Source organism: Artemia franciscana, chromosome 7 (genome assembly GCF_032884065.1).
Source record: "Artemia franciscana chromosome 7, ASM3288406v1, whole genome shotgun sequence".
Taxonomy (NCBI): domain Eukaryota; kingdom Metazoa; phylum Arthropoda; class Branchiopoda; order Anostraca; family Artemiidae; genus Artemia; species Artemia franciscana.
This window is the reverse complement of record NC_088869.1, coordinates 32,530,025-32,547,194: the sequence shown is the minus strand read 5'-3', so window position 1 is coordinate 32,547,194 and position 17,170 is coordinate 32,530,025. Positions and strand designations below refer to the sequence as shown.

The 17,170-nt window shown below is 35.4% G+C and overlaps 1 protein-coding gene across 2 annotated transcripts in view; it reads right to left on the bottom strand.

The window, feature by feature from the left end:
* The window catches only part of LOC136029170 (uncharacterized), a 125,666-nt gene that overhangs the window by 87,865 nt on the left and 20,631 nt on the right, over nucleotides 1–17,170 (bottom strand). The window contains exon 1 of one of the 2 annotated variants that reach the window (XM_065707281.1): nucleotides 7,463–7,601. The exons of the other annotated variant lie outside the window; for it this stretch is intronic. Coding sequence (XP_065563353.1) covers nucleotides 7,463–7,475 — 13 coding nt within the window. The 5' untranslated portion in view covers nucleotides 7,476–7,601. Of the gene's footprint in view, nucleotides 1–7,462; nucleotides 7,602–17,170 lie in introns of those variants that run through there. 2 annotated transcript variants of the gene reach the window in all.

The following is a 17,170-nucleotide window of genomic DNA, read 5'->3' as shown; positions in this document are numbered from 1 at the left end:
AATTGAAAATGGAGCATCTGAGACATAAGATCCTTCTATATATAAAGTTTCTTTAAGATCCGATCATCCATTCGTAAGATAAAGATACCTCAATATTCACGTTTTCCAAGAATTCTGGTTTCACCCTCCAACTACCCCAATGTCACCAGATTTTGTTGGGATTTAAAAATGAGAGCTCTAAAGCACAAGAACCTTCTAAGTATCAAATTTCATTAAGATTTGATCACCCGTTCGTAAGTTACAAATACCTCATTTATTCTAATTTTTCCGAATTACTCCCCCCCAACTCCCCCAAAGAGAGCGGATCCGGTCCGGTTATGTCAGTCAAGTATCTGGCACTTGCGCTTATTCTTCCCACTAAGTTTCATCCTGATCTCTCCATTTTAAGCGTTTTCCAAGATATCAAGTCCCCCCCAGCTCCCCCCCCCCCCCAATGACGCTAGATCCAGTCGGTATTTAAAATAAGAGATCTGCTTTACGAAGTCCTTCTAAATATGAAATTTCATTAAGATCCGACCACTCCTTCGTAAGTTAAAAACACCGCATTTTTTTTAATTTTTCCGAATTCCCCCCCCCCCCAAATAGAGCGGATCCTTTCTAGTTACGTCAATCATGTATCTAGGACTTATGCTTATTTTTCCACCAAGTTTCATCCAGATCCCTCCACTCTAAGCGTTTTCCAAGATTTTAGGTCCCCCCCCCAATTCCACCCAATGTCACCAGATCAAATCGGGATTTAACATTAGCACTCTGAGACACGATTTCCATCTAAATATCCAATTTCATTTAGATAAGATCACCCGTTCGTTAGTTCAAAATACCTCACTTTTTCCAATTTTTCTGATTTAACCTTCCACCCACTCCCCCCCCCAGATGGTTGAATCGGGAAAAAGACAATTTCTAATTTAATACAGTCTGGTTTCAGATACGCCTGCCAAATTTCATCATCCTAGATTACCTGAAAGTGCCTAAACTAGCAAAACCGGGACAGAGAGACAGACCAACAGACCGGCCAACAGAATTTGTGATCGCTATGTGTCACTTGGTAGATATCAAGTGCCATAAAAACAATATAAAGGCATTACAGAATTAGCCTAGTTTTATTTTATAAAATAATTAAATTAGCTTAACTTATTTTTCCGATTATTTGGTCAGTTAAAAACAAATAAGAGCATCAACTCATCTTTTTAAGAAAAAGAAAGAAAAAAGTACATAATTACATTTTATAACAAGAGCTAAGAACTCATATGGCACTTGTGAAGAGGTCGGAAGAGTCAAGAGCCAAAAGCTCATATGGTATGAGCTCTTGCAAGATTTTAAGAATCAATAAATTGATTTAAAAGGAAAATCAGACGCTTAATGCCGGTCGGGATTTAGAATAAGAGCTCTGAGTCACGAGGTCTTTCTAAATATCAAAATTCATTAAGATCCGATTATACACTCATAAGTTAAAAATAACTAAATTTTTCTAATTTTTCCTCTCCCTTCAGCCCCACCAGATGGTCGAATCGGGGAAAACGACTTTATCAAGTCAATTTATACAGCTCCCTGATATACCCACCAATCTTCATCGTCTTAGCACGTCCAGAAGCACCAAATTCGCCAAAGCACTTAACCCCACCACCTAACTCCCCCAAAGAGAGCGGATCTAGTACAGTTACGTCAATTACGTATCTACGAAATTTGTAAGCGTTTTCCAAGATTTCCAAGAACTCCCCTCAGTGTCAACAGATCTGGTCGGGATTGAACATAAGTTCCCTCTAAATATCCAATTTCATCAAGATCCGATTACTCATTCGTAAGATACCTTGATTTTCACGTTTTTCTAGAATTCCGGCTTCCCCCTCCAACTCCCTTTAATGTCAACGGATCTGGTTGGAATTTATAATGAGAGTTCTAAAGCACAAGATCCGTCTAGATATCAAGTTTCATTAAGATCTGATCATCCATTAATACGTTACAAATACCTTATTTTTCTAATTTTTCCGAATCACTCCCCCCCAACTCCACCAAACAGAGCAGACCCATTCTGGTTATGTCAATCCCGTATCTAGGACTTATGCTTATTTTTCCCACCAAGTTTCATCCTGATCCTTCCACTCTAAGCACTTTCCAGGATTTGAGGTTACGCCCCCTCCCCAACTTCCTCTTCACTGGATCCAGTCAGGATTTGATATAAGAGCTCTAAGGCATGATATCCTTCCAAATATCAAATTTCCTTAAGATCCGATCACTCCGTCGCAAGTTAAAAATACCAAATTTTTCTAAATTTTCAGAATTAACCCCCTTCCCCAACTTCCCCAAAGGAAGCAGATCCGTTCCGGTTATGTAAATCACGCATCTAGGAATTGTACTTATTTTTCATACCAAGTTTCATCCCGATCCCTCCACTCTAAGCTTTTTCCAAGATTTTAGGTCCCCTCCCCCACCTCAATTCCCCCTAATGTCACCGTATCCAATCGGGATTTAAAATAAGAGCTCTGAGACACGATTTTCTTTCAAACTTCAAATTTTATTAAGATCCGATTTATCTTTCTTAAGTTAAAAATACCGCATTTTCTAATTTTTCAGAATTAACCCCCCCCCCCTCAACTCCCTGAAACAGAGCAGATCCTTTCCAATTATGTCAATAGCGTATCTAGGACATCTGCTTATTTTTTCCCACCAAGTTTCATTCTGATCCCTCCGCTCTAAGCATTTTCCTATATTTTAGGTTCCCTCCCCCCAACTTCCCCTTCGCCGGATCAGGTCGGGATTGAATATAAGATCTTTGTGATAGGATATCCTTTTAAAAATCAAATTTCATTAAGATCTGATCACTCCTTAGTAAGTTAAAAATACCTCATTTTCCTAATATTTCAGAATAAGAAACCCCCCCCAAGTACCCCAAAGAGAGCGGATCCTTTCCGGTTATGTCAATCATGTATCTAGGACTCGTGCTGATTTTTCCAACCAAGTTTCATCCCGATACCTCCACTCTAAGCGTTTTCCAAGATTTTAGGTCCACCCCTCAATTTTTCCCAATGTCACCGGATCCAGTCAGGATTCAAATTAAGAGCCCTCAGACACGACATCCTTCCAAACTTCTAACTTCGATAAGATCCGATCTCTCTTTCTTAAGTTAAAAATACCGCATTTTTCTAATTTTTCAAAATCAACCCCCCCCCCCAACTTCCCCACACAGAGCAGATCCGTTAAAGTAATGTCAATAACGTATCTAAGACTTCTATTTATTTTCTCCACCAAGTTTCATCCCGATCCATCCACTCTAAGCGTTTTCCAAGATTTTAGGTTATCCCTCCAACTCCCCCTAATAACACCGGATCTGGTCGAAATTTAAAACAAGACCTCTAAGACACGATATCCTTCCAAACATCAAATTTCTCTAAGATCCTGTCACCCGTTCGTAAGTTAAAAATACTTCATTTTTTCTATTTCTCCGAATTAACCAGCACCCCACTCCCCCCCCCCAGATGGTCAAATCGAAAAAACAACAATTTAATCTTGTCTGATCCCTGATACGCTTGCCAAATTTTACCGTCCTAGCTTACCTGAAAGTGCCTAAAGTAGCAAAACCGGGACAGACCGACAGACATACAGACAGACAGACCAGGAGACCGACAGAATTTACGATCGCTATATGTCACTTGGTTAATACCAAGTGCCATAAAACAGAAACAGACAGCCAAAAAAGTAACGATATCAATTTCTTTACCTCGGTGTCATAACAAGACTCGAAAACAAACTTTTGACAGTAAAATGAAGTGAATATTTTGCCTTTCAGCCCCGTTGTGACAGCACAATCCTGAATTATCATTTTGACGGCCAAAAGAAGTTAGGATTTTAAATTTCCCCTCCTTGTTATTGCGAAATGAAGATTTTTGCCTCTTAGTTGGCTTTTCTGGTAATGCAGACAGATTCCCTTGATAAACCTGAATTTAGTTAAAAACTTTTTGGCGGCATACGACATAAATAAAATCTAACAGAGACCGCACAGTGAAAAAAACCTTGTTTCAAACTTGTTTGCAAAAAGGAACAGTCTCAATAATTAACAAGAGCTAAGAGCTCATATGGCACTTTTGACTAGGTCGGAAGAGCCAAGAGTCGAGAGATCATATGGTATGAGCTCTAGCAAAATTTTAAGAATCATTAGCTTGATTTAAAAGGAAAATCAGAGGCTTAATGCTGATTGGGATTTAAAATAAGGGCTCTGAATCACGAGGTCCATCTAAATATCAAAATTCATCGAGATCCGATCACCCACTCGTAAGTTAAAAATACATCAATTTTTCTAATTTTTCCTCTCCCTTCAGCCCCCCAGATGGTCGAGTCGGAGAGAGCAACTTTATCAAATCAATTTTTGCAGCTCCCTGACGCGCCTACCAATTTTCATCGTCCTAGCACGTCCAGAAGCACCAAACTCGCCAAAGCCCTGAACCCCACCCCTTAATTCCCCCAAAGAGAGCGGGTCCAGTCCAGTTACGTCAATCACGTATCTACAAAATTTGCTTATTCTACCCACCAAGTTTCATCCCGATCTCTCCACTCTAAGCGTTTTCTAAGATTTCCGGTTTCCCCCTCCAACTCCCACCCTTGGAAACAGATCTAGTCGGGATTTGAAATTAGAAATCTGAGACACGAGTTCCTTCTAAATATTAAATTTCAATATGATCTGGTACCCCCATGCTCCCGCAAAGAGAGCGGATTCAGTCCGGTTATGTGATTCACGTATCTAGGACTTGTGCTTATTCTCCCCTTCAAGTTTCATCCCAATTTCTCCACACTAGGCGTTTTCCAAGATTTCCGGTTTCCAAGATTTCAGTTTCCCCGTATAACCCTCTATGTCCGCGAATCCAAATCGAGTTGAAAATGGAGCATCTGAGACATAAGATCTTTCTATATATCAAGTTTCATTAAAATCCGATTACCCATCCGTAAGATAAAAATTTTCACGTTTTCCGAGATTTTCGGTTTCTCCCTCCACTGCCCCACTCCCAACGTCACCGGATCTGGTCAAGATTTAAAATAAGAGCTCTAAAGCACAAGATCCTTCTAAATATCCAATTCCATTAAGATCTGATCACCCATTCGTAGGTTACAAATACCTCATTTTTTCTAATTTTTCCACATTACTCCCCCTCCTCCTTCAGGGATCCACCAAAGAGAGCAGATCTGGTCCGGTTATGTCAGTCACGTATCTTGGACTTGGACTAATTCTTCCCACCATGTTTCATCCTGATCTCTCCGCTTTAAACGTTTTCCAAGATTCCCAGCCTTCCCCTCCCCCCAATGACATTAAATCCAGTCGGGATTGAAAATGAGCGTTTTTCAAGATTTTAGTTCCCCCCCCCCCACTCCCCTCAATGTTACCGAATATGGTCGGGATTTATAATAAGAGCTTGGAGACACAATATCCTTCCAAACATCAAATTTCATTAAGATCCTATCACCCGTTCGTAAGTTAAAAATACATCATTTTTTCTATTTTTTTATTTAACCGTCCCCCCCCCCCTTAGTAGATACCATGTGCCGAAAAAACTTATTTAAACCTTAACTATTAAAAACCAATTACAAAAAAAAACTTTCGTCCCACCCAAACCAGAGCAAACGGTCCCAACCACAAATCCAACACCTCTTAAGGAAGGGCGCGCGCCCCCCACGCATCCCTGGATCCGCCATTGCTACCTCTTGTTCCAAACCCTGTACCCACAAATTGAATAAATGCTAACAAAATCAAGAAAACAAAAAAAACATGGGAAACGTAAACAATAGTGTTCTTAACATGTCTCCTTCTCAACAGCAAAAATTGTAGGCTAATACCCTTTGTAGTTAAATCGATTTCTACAAACGAATAATATGGAAAAATAATTGAAATATATACGATTTTTACTACTAATTTCTATATTATGGGAGGGGTGAATTACATTAAAAAGTCACGAAGAATTATATAAGTAAGTGTTTTAGGATTTTTTTAAAGTTGTTTCCGGATTATTACAGTATTTTCTTTTGGGTATGCCTAACGGTACACTATTGATCTCTTGGGAAGGTATTTTGAAGAGCCTACCTGCACTCCGTCTTCCTCAAAAGGGTGCTACCCTTAGATGACCTGTTATTAGCTTAGCTATGCCTCGGCATGATCCGGGAAACGATCAAAAATTAAAAAATTAAAATTTGCAAGAAGCAATATATGTGAAAAAAAAATCCTTGTCCTTCCCGCACATTCTTCTGAATTGTGCCTGTTTTCTTGTAAAAAAAAAAAAGATTACGGGTAATCCCAGACCAAAATTCAGAATGTAACCTGCATACAGTCGTTTGATTTGCCAGTTTTATTTAATATCCTTAAAGTGTCCTTAAAGTAACTTCCTATTACTTATTACACTAATTACTTATAGAAAATTGATGCCCAAAATATGCTCAGCAGGGTAATGTGAAAAACTATAAATTCACCTAAGCCATTAGGTTCTGGTTTGACCTCATGATCGGTAGCACAAACAAGGGCCAGGGGGAAGGAGGGGTAATTTTCTAGTTTCGTCACAAGCTATATAAACTGGAAATATAGCACTTTTAGTCCATAATTTAGTCCACTTTTAGTCCATAATATAGTCCACTTATACTCCATAATATAGCGCTTAGAAATGCTAATTCTAGAAGTGCATCCCTTTCTGGTTGACCCTCCTCATTCATGGGGCAAAATAATAATGCGTAAAGTGGGCTTGCTTATTACCTATAGAGCGAAGCGTATTAAACTCGAAAGTTTCTCGAAAGTGAAAGTGAACAAACTTGGATATGAGCATTAATGGTTGCTTGAGTTTTTTAATTATCTTTGGACTTTCCACTGTACAAAAATTACCAGTGATAACTAGAATTACTATTAAAAATATAATTTCATTTCTATTGTACATCCCCAACTTTTCCTTTGGCTTCAAAACCCTGACCACTATGCATTTTTAATTTGCCCCATGAAGGAGGAGGGTCAACCAGAAATGGATGCACTTCTAGAATTAGCATTTCTAAGTGCTATAGTATGGAAACTATGCTGCTTCGCAGCATTTTCCACTTTAGACGGCTTATGACGAAACTAAACCATTACCGGAGGAGGTGCACCCATTTCAAAGATTAACTTTTTATATTTTCAAAGAAAATTTCTTTTTGATTTTAACAAAATTCGGAAAATCAAAACTTTCTGGTTAATTTGAATTGATTTACCACATTTAAAGGGAACACGCTAATAAATTATCAAAGTAGAACCACTAGATTCATTTTTTTATCATCTTGCTATTACCACGGTTATTTTTCGTACAATTTCCCCCCCCCTCTCTCTCTTATGGCTCAGATATAGCACTAGGATTTGTGCCAAGAAAAGGGAAGATAGCCCTTTTGGAAAAGCCTAAAATAAGGCATTTTTACAATAGAACATTTTATTAGACACAAATATATAAATTATCTTAAAGAAAAAACTTACATGTATAGTGCATACTACAGCCACTAGTCTGTTGTTTACATATTGAACCTCCCCTCAAATATCTAAGTAAGAGAATGCTAGCCTATAGAAAGTAATTTCACCTAAACCCAATCTTGGAAAAATTTAGCCATCTCTCTGATTTCACACGCTCGACTAAATGAGGAACAGCTCGCATTAGCCTACTCTGAATTATGACGAAATGCATCTGCAAAGCTAAACAAGATGTATTCTTTGTACACAGTCAAAACAAAATCAAATGGGGTTTTGTAGGGAGAATTTCATCTAGATAAGTGTGACATTACTAACATTTTAGATATGTCAGCACAATCATATCATATAGCAGGACATTAGAACATGAATCAGATAACAAACAAAGGGGAACAGTGTTTTATTCCCCATTTAATTGTCTTCTGAGACATAATTATTGCTACCGTCACCATTTCGTGCCAGCCCCTCCCCGTAATTCCTAAATAAACTCCCAGGTTGTGTAAAAAAGTGGCATAATTTTGTAATTTGACCTATTTATTTGGTATTCGGTTTTTATATGGTGGCACAAGTTCACAAAAACATCGGTAAAATGTATTTCATCGAACCGGAGGGGCTTGGGGATAATTTTTTACGATTTCTAAAATGTATTTCATCGAACAGGAGGGGCTGGGGGATAATTTTTTTACGATTTCTTTCAATATAAACACCAGAAAGGGGCACCTGCCCAGAAAAGATAAATGATAGGGGCTCAAAATTTTGGATATTAATTAAATGATTTTTAGTTTTAGATATTTTATTTTTATTAGTATTAAGTAGAGGGGACAGTTTGCAAAGTTTTGTGAATAAATGAAAGTTTGTTTAAAATTTGCCTGAAAATTTTTGGGAGACAGGAAAGGGGGCTCTGATCAAGATTTTGCTCTGGTCGCAAGAGAGGTCAGAATCACCACTGATTATTAGGAGGGGTGGCTTGTAAACAATAGTGACAGTAGTAACGGCAATTACTATATTTAGAAACACAAATAAATGAAAAATGGATGGCTAGTAGTCTGTCTGTGTTATGCTAGAATTCTACCCATTTTAAACTCAAAGGATTATTACAACCACTTGAATCTTTCAATTAAATTTGGAAATTTATATGAATTTAAATTCACCTGCTTCAACTTAGATTAGTCTCAAAAGTTAGTGAAAATAGTTAATACCGACTCTACATTAGCTCTTAAAAAATCAACTTACATTACGTGAAGTTTCTTAAGTTACGAAGATACTTCCCGCTAGTACGCATGGATGGGCCCAGGGGTTGATTTTAAAGGTACGTGTCCCTCTTCCTCAGAGGGTTAAAATGTACACTAATTACAGAGGTTGAGGGGCAAAAAATGATAGAGGGGAGTTTGTGTTCTGCTAGTGCCCCCAAAACTAGTTCTGTATCCGCCCTTGCAAGTACTCCCATTTGGAAACTCTATCCCATAAGACTTAAACAATAAACTAGTTTTATAAGTAACAAGCAATAATTTGTAAATTGATAATTGATATGTTAGTAATAAGGAGTAAAGGAATCTGATGAAACCTCTCATATCTCATAGGTGGTGTTGAATAGAGGTTTTTTCTTCAATATAATATATGTGCATACACCATGAATGTATTTAGTGAACCCTCACTTAAATCGGGCCTACAGTACCGGGTCTATGCACTTTTGGATCTAAACTCGGTTTGGCAGCCTAAAAAACCTATATATTGATAAATTGAACCCTTATGGCTCGTTAAAACCATATAGGATTGCCTATATAGAGCCATATTTAGAGCCATAGAGCCTATAAGATTGGCTCTTTTGAACCCTATAGGATTTGCTTCTGACTTAAACAGGTGATTAGAACTTTTAATTTCACTTTTAATCACCTTCTCGGATTATACAGGGAGAATGAGTGAATATGGAGGGGGGATCATCCAGGAGAAATTTTTCAGGGGGATTTTTATTGGAAGAATTTTCAAGGGGGGGTGGATTTTCCAGGTAGGGGCTTGAGAGTAACCTTTGGAAAATAGGTACATACAATAGTAAAATAGGCTTGGTAGAGCAAGGAAAAAACCCTCGATTTACCCAAAATGGTAAGAACTGGTCACTGGAGGGTCTTAGGGAGGGACGAAGGGAGCAGTTAACCTCGGCACAAAAAAAAACAAGGAGTACAAATTTTCCAACAAATAATCTAAAAATTCATTTATTTTTTATATTTTGAAATTTTACTAATAGAGCTGAGAGAGGAGCGGAAAAAAAAATTTAAAAACGAATAAAACACATAAATTAAAATAATTTATTTAAAATAATTATTAATAGTTAAATAAAATAAACAACAAATAAAAAAACTAATTATTAATTGATTAATTATCTAAAACTAATTTTGTTATTCAATGAAAATTTCTTTTTAATTTGGCCAGAAAATTTTGTGGCAGGCAGGGGAGGGGGCACTGATCAAGATTTTTCCTCGGCTTAAAAGTTACTAAAACCGCGATAGGTTCTGGTCCGACCTTATGTTCAGTGGCAAAAACGGGGGTGAATAAGGGAGACTTGTCCCCATGTAAAAAATTCCGCCTTTGGATTTTTTCTTAAAAATCCTTTTTTATTTTTGCTGAAAAAAAATCGAAAGATCAAAACTATCTGGTAAATTTGTAGTGATTTACTACATCTAAATTGATATTGCAACAAAAATAAAACTAGATCCGTCAGATTCCTTGTCTTATACTGTTTTAAATACGATGATGATACTATGCACTATACATAGCATAATAAATATGCACTATTTACACTATACTATGCATACTTCAGCCACTGTTTCCGGGCACATTTTCCTAAATACTCACTCAAAGAATCCATGCAAGTGCATCCAGGCATACTAAAAGTAATGTAAAGTTTTAATTCAAGCGTCCACTCTACGATTTCTGACACACGACTAAATCAAAACCAAAAGAAAACCGTATTGCTAAATACATTTTAAATGTTTTTGCTTTTTTGACTTTAACAAAATAACAATTATTGACACTTTACAGAACAAATATCATATATTATATATATATATATATATATATATATATATATATATATATATATATATATATATATATATATATATATATATATATATATATATATATATATATATATAGATATATATATATATATATATATAAATATATATATATATATATATATATATATATATATATATATATATATATATATATATATATATACTTACAACCCTACCACGTTACATGTTAAAACCCTTTACTCAGGGATTCTGGAGGGTTATATAGTCACCAAACCTTTAGCTATTGGACCTTTGAACTATGTTGAAAAAAAAAATGGCTATCTCAAAATATTAATCAGACGACTTTGGGGGAAGGGGGACAGTCCAATCTTTTTGGTCACTTAATAAGGGCATTAGCAAACTGAATTTTCGTTTGAATGGGCAATTAAACATCTCTCTATGATTTTGTGGTCCTTTCGGGCCTTTGTAGAAAAAGAAGAAAACAAATTGATACATATGCAAAAAAGGGATTTTTCTTAGTGTTCTTGAATGCATTTCCATTATACTTTCACCATCCCCTCCCCCTAATTTGCAAATAAATAGACCAATGTATAAATTTCCGATGCATTTACCAACGTCTCACTCTCAGGTGCGGATCCAGGATTAGCTTTTAGGGAGGGAGCATAATGGGTTGTAGAAAAAGAAGGAGACAAATCAGTGACACATATGCAAAAAAGAGATTTTTCTTCGTGTTCTTGAATGCATTTCCACTATACTTTCATCATCCCCTCCCCCTAATTTGCAAATATATAGACCAATTTATAAATTTCCAATGCATTTACCAACGTCTCACTCTCAGGTGCGGATCCAGGATTAGCTTTTGGGGAGGGAGCATAATAGGTTGCTAGGATAAACTTCAGAACAAAGAAATGCCTGCAATTTAAAGGGAACCTCGATAACTGTGCGTCGTAAGTAGGTAGTGAAAATGGTCGTAGGTTTAACCCAAAGCCTGGGGAGGGTTAAAGTTCTGATAAATCTGTTGAAATTTAAATGGTATAAAAATATTAATACAAAAAATAGTAAGGTATAATAATCGTCCCACGATAAAAAATAGAAAGCTGTTCATCATCTATAAAATGATATTAAATATTTTCTGCATAATTTTTTGCCTTTACACTTCTGACCACTGTAGCATGTAATTTAATCTTTTTATAGTCAAAAAAATTATCTTAAACCATTTTTTGGGGTCATGCACTCTTTGTGACAATTTGTATAGGTCAAATCATTTATCGCCTAACTTTGTGGCATCGCTTAGTAACTATGGTAGTAATGAACAGTAGTAAATGAGGATGAAGATTCAACTTGTATATTCGTATAAGATGGACTATATTAAACATTAAATACTAGTTCTTTTAGGAATGTAACAAGAAAAACAGAATGTTTTTCTTGTTGTAATGTAACAGATAGAAATGCATAGAAAACATTTAAAATGAGGGTTTTAAGTATAGGCAATAAAGCATTAACTAATCACTTTTTCTTTTTTATAAATGAAAAAAAACTAGTTTTTTAACTGAAAGTAAGGAGCGACATTAAAACTTAAAACGAGCAGAAATTATTCCGTGTATGAAAGGGGCTGTTCCCTTCTCAACGCCCCGCTCTTTACGCTAAAGTTTAACTCTTTCTCTCAATTTTACTTTATTAAACAGTACAAAACTTTAGTGTAAATAGCGGGGCGTTGAGAATGGAACAACGCCCCGTTTTTCCCGTTGTCCCCCTTTGTTTTTTTTCCGAGAAGGGGAAAAAAAAAAAAAATAACACGCACCCGTGATCGGTCTTCTTGCAAAAAATACGAAGTTCCACATTTTCCTAGATAGCAGCTTGAAACTTTACCAGTAGGGTTCTCTGATACGCTGAATGCGATGGTGTGATTTTCGTTAAAATTCTATGAGGGTTTTTCCCCCTATTTTCCAAAATAAGGCAAATATTCTCAGGCTCGTAACTTTTGATGACAAAGACTAAATTTGATGAAACTTATATATTTAAAATCAGCATAAAAATCTAATTCTTTTGATGTATTTTTCAGTATCAAAATTCCGTTTTTTAGAGTTTCGTTTACTATTGAGCCGGGACGCTCCTTACTACAGTTCGTTACCACGAACTGTTTGTAAATACTGTTTTAATAAACAGTATCAACTTTGACAAAATCTCAAAAATTTAATAATCAAAATGTTACTTTTCATAACAACGTAGCGTATCTTTCCACGTTTTAAAGTTCAATATATTTCGCTTATATTACAGAATTTGCACTTTTACAATAAAAAGTATATTTATCAATTTCCAATCCTGTTATTATCTATTTATTACACGGTCGATGTCTACCTCAATATTTAGGTGAATGTTTATAATGGTTAGTCCTGTCAGTCTAGAGTCATGTCAGTTGAGAGTTCTTCGTTAGTGTCTTCTCTTCTATTCATCCAAAAATATTTGAATTAAGACCCAAATCGTCAGAAAAATATAATCTCTAATAAAGATGCATGTAGGTATTTCCTTCAAACTAAGTATATGAGTCGAAATACTTCTTAAAAAACAAATTAATATGTGTTAGCAATTTTTTGTATTTGATAGGTATAGATTGGTTATTTAAATTCTCAGGGTTTCAAGCTATAGTAGATTTCTAATTTTTTTTTTCAATTTTGAGATTTTCATATATTCAATTCAAACGTTTAAATCTCGATACATCTGTTGAGCATAAATATAAAATCTGAAATTTGACTCAGATTTTGCATTAAGTAAAAGAATTGTCCTGTAAGAATTTTGATTTATATACAGCTCACCTTGGAAATATGATTGGATGGAATGAATCAAAATAAGTATAAAAATCCTCGGCGGTATATACAGCAGTTTAGACAGTTTTATGGACAAATATGTGCAACCCCTATACAAGAACATAACTATATTTTGTGATTGGTTGGTGTTAAGAAGGTGAGAATGTAATGTTGTAGTTGCATTCCATTTCTTTGGTTAACTCAAGTTGTACGAATTACAACTTTTTATTAACATTTTATTAGTAAATGTTTGAAAAAGATGCCATTCTTCTGATTCAAAATGAGAATTCAGAAACACATCTATACCAGCTAGATAAAAAATAAAGACATAGTTATTTGCCTTCTTTTGTAAACAATTTTTCGAAAATTTATTTTTTCTTAACCTTGGAAGGAGTATTTCGACTCATATACTTAGTCTTAGGTATATACATAAACGAACTTTTATTAAAGTTCTAAACAGTTTGGCCTTTATTTTTAATGTTTTAGGATGAACAGAGGAGGTGATATGTCATATATTGCAGAGCTTTAATTAGATGAAAAGAGGCAGTAAAGTGGTCACCATTTCCCCACCAAAATCCAAAAGTTAAATTAATAATGTTTGATCTTCTCATATTTTTACTTTCTATTACACAAATCCCCTAAAAAACTATATTGTTGAAAAAACTGCCCTGCTTTGCAAAAAAAAAAAAAAAAAAAAAAAAAACAACCCAAAACAAGAGCTAAGAGCTCATATGGCACTTGTGACGAAGCTGGAAGAGCCAAGAGCTCATATGGTATGAGTTCTAGCAAAATTCTAGCAAGCCAGATCCGATTACACACTCGTAAGTTAAAAATAACTCAATTTTTCTAATTTTTCCTCTCCCTTCAGACCCCCAGATGGTCGAATCGGGGAAAACGACTTTATCAAGTCTCGTACAGCTCCCTGATACGCCTACCAATTTTCATCGTCTTAGCACGTCCAGAAGCACCAAATTCGCCAAAGCACTGAACCCCACCACCTAACTCCCCAAAAGAGAGCGGATCTAGTCCGGTTACGTCAATTACATATCTACGAAATTTATAAGCGTTTTCCAAGATTTCCAAGAACTCCCCCCAGTATCAACAGATCTGGTCGGGATTAGACAAAAGTTCCTTCTAAATATTCAATTTCATTAAGATCCGATTGCTCATTCGTAAGATACCTTGATTTTCACGTTTTCTAGAATTCTGGCTTCCCCTCCAACTCCCTTTAATGTCACCGGATCTGGTTGGGACTGAAAATGAGAGTTCTAAAGCACAAGATCCGTCTAGATATCAAGTTTCATTAAGATCTGATCATCCGTTAATACCTTACAAATTCCTCATTTTTCTAATTTTTCCGAATTATTCCCCCCCCCCCTTAACTCCACCAACCAGAGCAGATCCATTTCGGTTATGTCAATTCCGTATCTACGACTCATGTTTATTTTTCCCACCAAGTTTCATCCTGATCCCTCCACTCTAAGCACTTTCCAGGAATTGAGGTTACGACCCCCCCCCCCCCCAACTTCCCCTTCTCTGGATCCAGTCAGGATTTGATATAAGAGCTCTGACGCATGATATCCTTCCGAAAATCAAATTTCCTTAAGATCCGATCACTCCGTCGCAAGTTAAAAATACCTCATTTTTCTAATTTTTCAGAATTAACTCCCCCCCAACTTTCCCAAAGAAAGTGGATCTGTTCTGGTTATGTCAATCACGCATCTAGGAATTGTGCTTATTTTTCCTACAAAGTTTCATCCCGATCCCTCCACTCTAAGCTTTTTCCAAGATTTTAGGTCCCCCAACCTCAATTCCCCCAATTTCAGAGTATCCGGTCGGAATTTAAAACAAGAGCTCTGAGACACGATGTCCTTTCAAACTTCAAATTTCATTAAGATCCGATTTATCTTTCTTAAGTTAAAAATACCTCATTTTTCTAATTCTTCAGAATTAAAACTACCCCCCCCAACTCCCTGAAACAGACCAGATCCGTTCCAATTATGTCAATAGCGTATCTAAGACTTCTGCTTATTTTTCCCACCAAGTTTCATCCCGATCCCTCCACTCTAAGCATTTTCCAAAATTTTAGGTTCCCTCCCTTCAACTTCCCCTTCGCCGGATCCGGTCAGGATTGAAAATAAGATCTCTGAGATAGGATATCCTTCCAAACATCAAATGTCATTAAGATCTGATCACTCCTTCGTAAGTTAAAAATACTTCATTTTTCCTAATATTTCAGAACTAGCCCTCCCCCCCCCAACTACCCCAAAGAGAGCGAATCCGTTCCGGTTATGTTAATCATGTATCTAGGACTCGTGCTAATTTTTCCAACCAAGTTTCATCCCGATCCCTCCACTCTAAGCGTTTTCCAAGAGGGAGCAGTTAACCTCGGCACAAAAAAAAACAAGGAGTACAAATTTTCCAACAAATAATCTAAAAATTCATTTATTTTTTATATTTTGAAATTTTACTAATAGAGCTGAGAGAGGAGCGGAAAAAAAAATTTAAAAACGAATAAAACACATAAATTAAAATAATTTATTTAAAATAATTATTAATAGTTAAATAAAATAAACAACAAATAAAAAAACTAATTATTAATTGATTAATTATCTAAAACTAATTTTGTTATTCAATGAAAATTTCTTTTTAATTTGGCCAGAAAATTTTGTGGCAGGCAGGGGAGGGGGCACTGATCAAGATTTTTCCTCGGCTTAAAAGTTACTAAAACCGCGATAGGTTCTGGTCCGACCTTATGTTCAGTGGCAAAAACGGGGCTGAATAAGGGAGACTTGTCCCCATGTAAAAAATTCCGCCTTTGGATTTTTTCTTAAAAATCCTTTTTTATTTTTGCTGAAAAAAAATCGAAAGATCAAAACTATCTGGTAAATTTGTAGTGATTTACTACATCTAAATTGATATTGCAACAAAAATAAAACTAGATCCGTCAGATTCCTTGTCTTATACTGTTTTAAATACGATGATGATACTATGCACTATACATAGCATAATAAATATGCACTATTTACACTATACTATGCATACTTCAGCCACTGTTTCCGGGCACATTTTCCTAAATACTCACTCAAAGAATCCATGCAAGTGCATCCAGGCATACTAAAAGTAATGTAAAGTTTTAATTCAAGCGTCCACTCTACGATTTCTGACACACGACTAAATCAAAACCAAAAGAAAACCGTATTGCTAAATACATTTTAAATGTTTTTGCTTTTTTGACTTTAACAAAATAACAATTATTGACACTTTACAGAACAAATATCATATATATATATATATATATATATATATATATATATATATATATATATATATATATATATATATATATATATATATATATATATATATATAGATATATATATATATATATATATATAAATATATATATATATATATATATATATATATATATATATATATATATATATATATATATATATATATATATATACTTACAACCCTACCACGTTACATGTTAAAACCCTTTACTCAGGGATTCTGGAGGGTTATATAGTCACCAAACCTTTAGCTATTGGACCTTTGAACTATGTTGAAAAAAAAAATGGCTATCTCAAAATATTAATCAGACGACTTTGGGGGAAGGGGGACAGTCCAATCTTTTTGGTCACTTAATAAGGGCATTAGCAAACTGAATTTTCGTTTGAATGGGCAATTAAACATCTCTCTATGATTTTGTGGTCCTTTCGGGCCTTTGTAGAAAAAGAAGAAAACAAATTGATACATATGCAAAAAAGGGATTTTTCTTAGTGTTCTTGAATGCATTTCCATTATACTTTCACCATCCCCTCCCCCTAATTTGCAAATAAATAGACCAATGTATAAATTTCCGATGCATT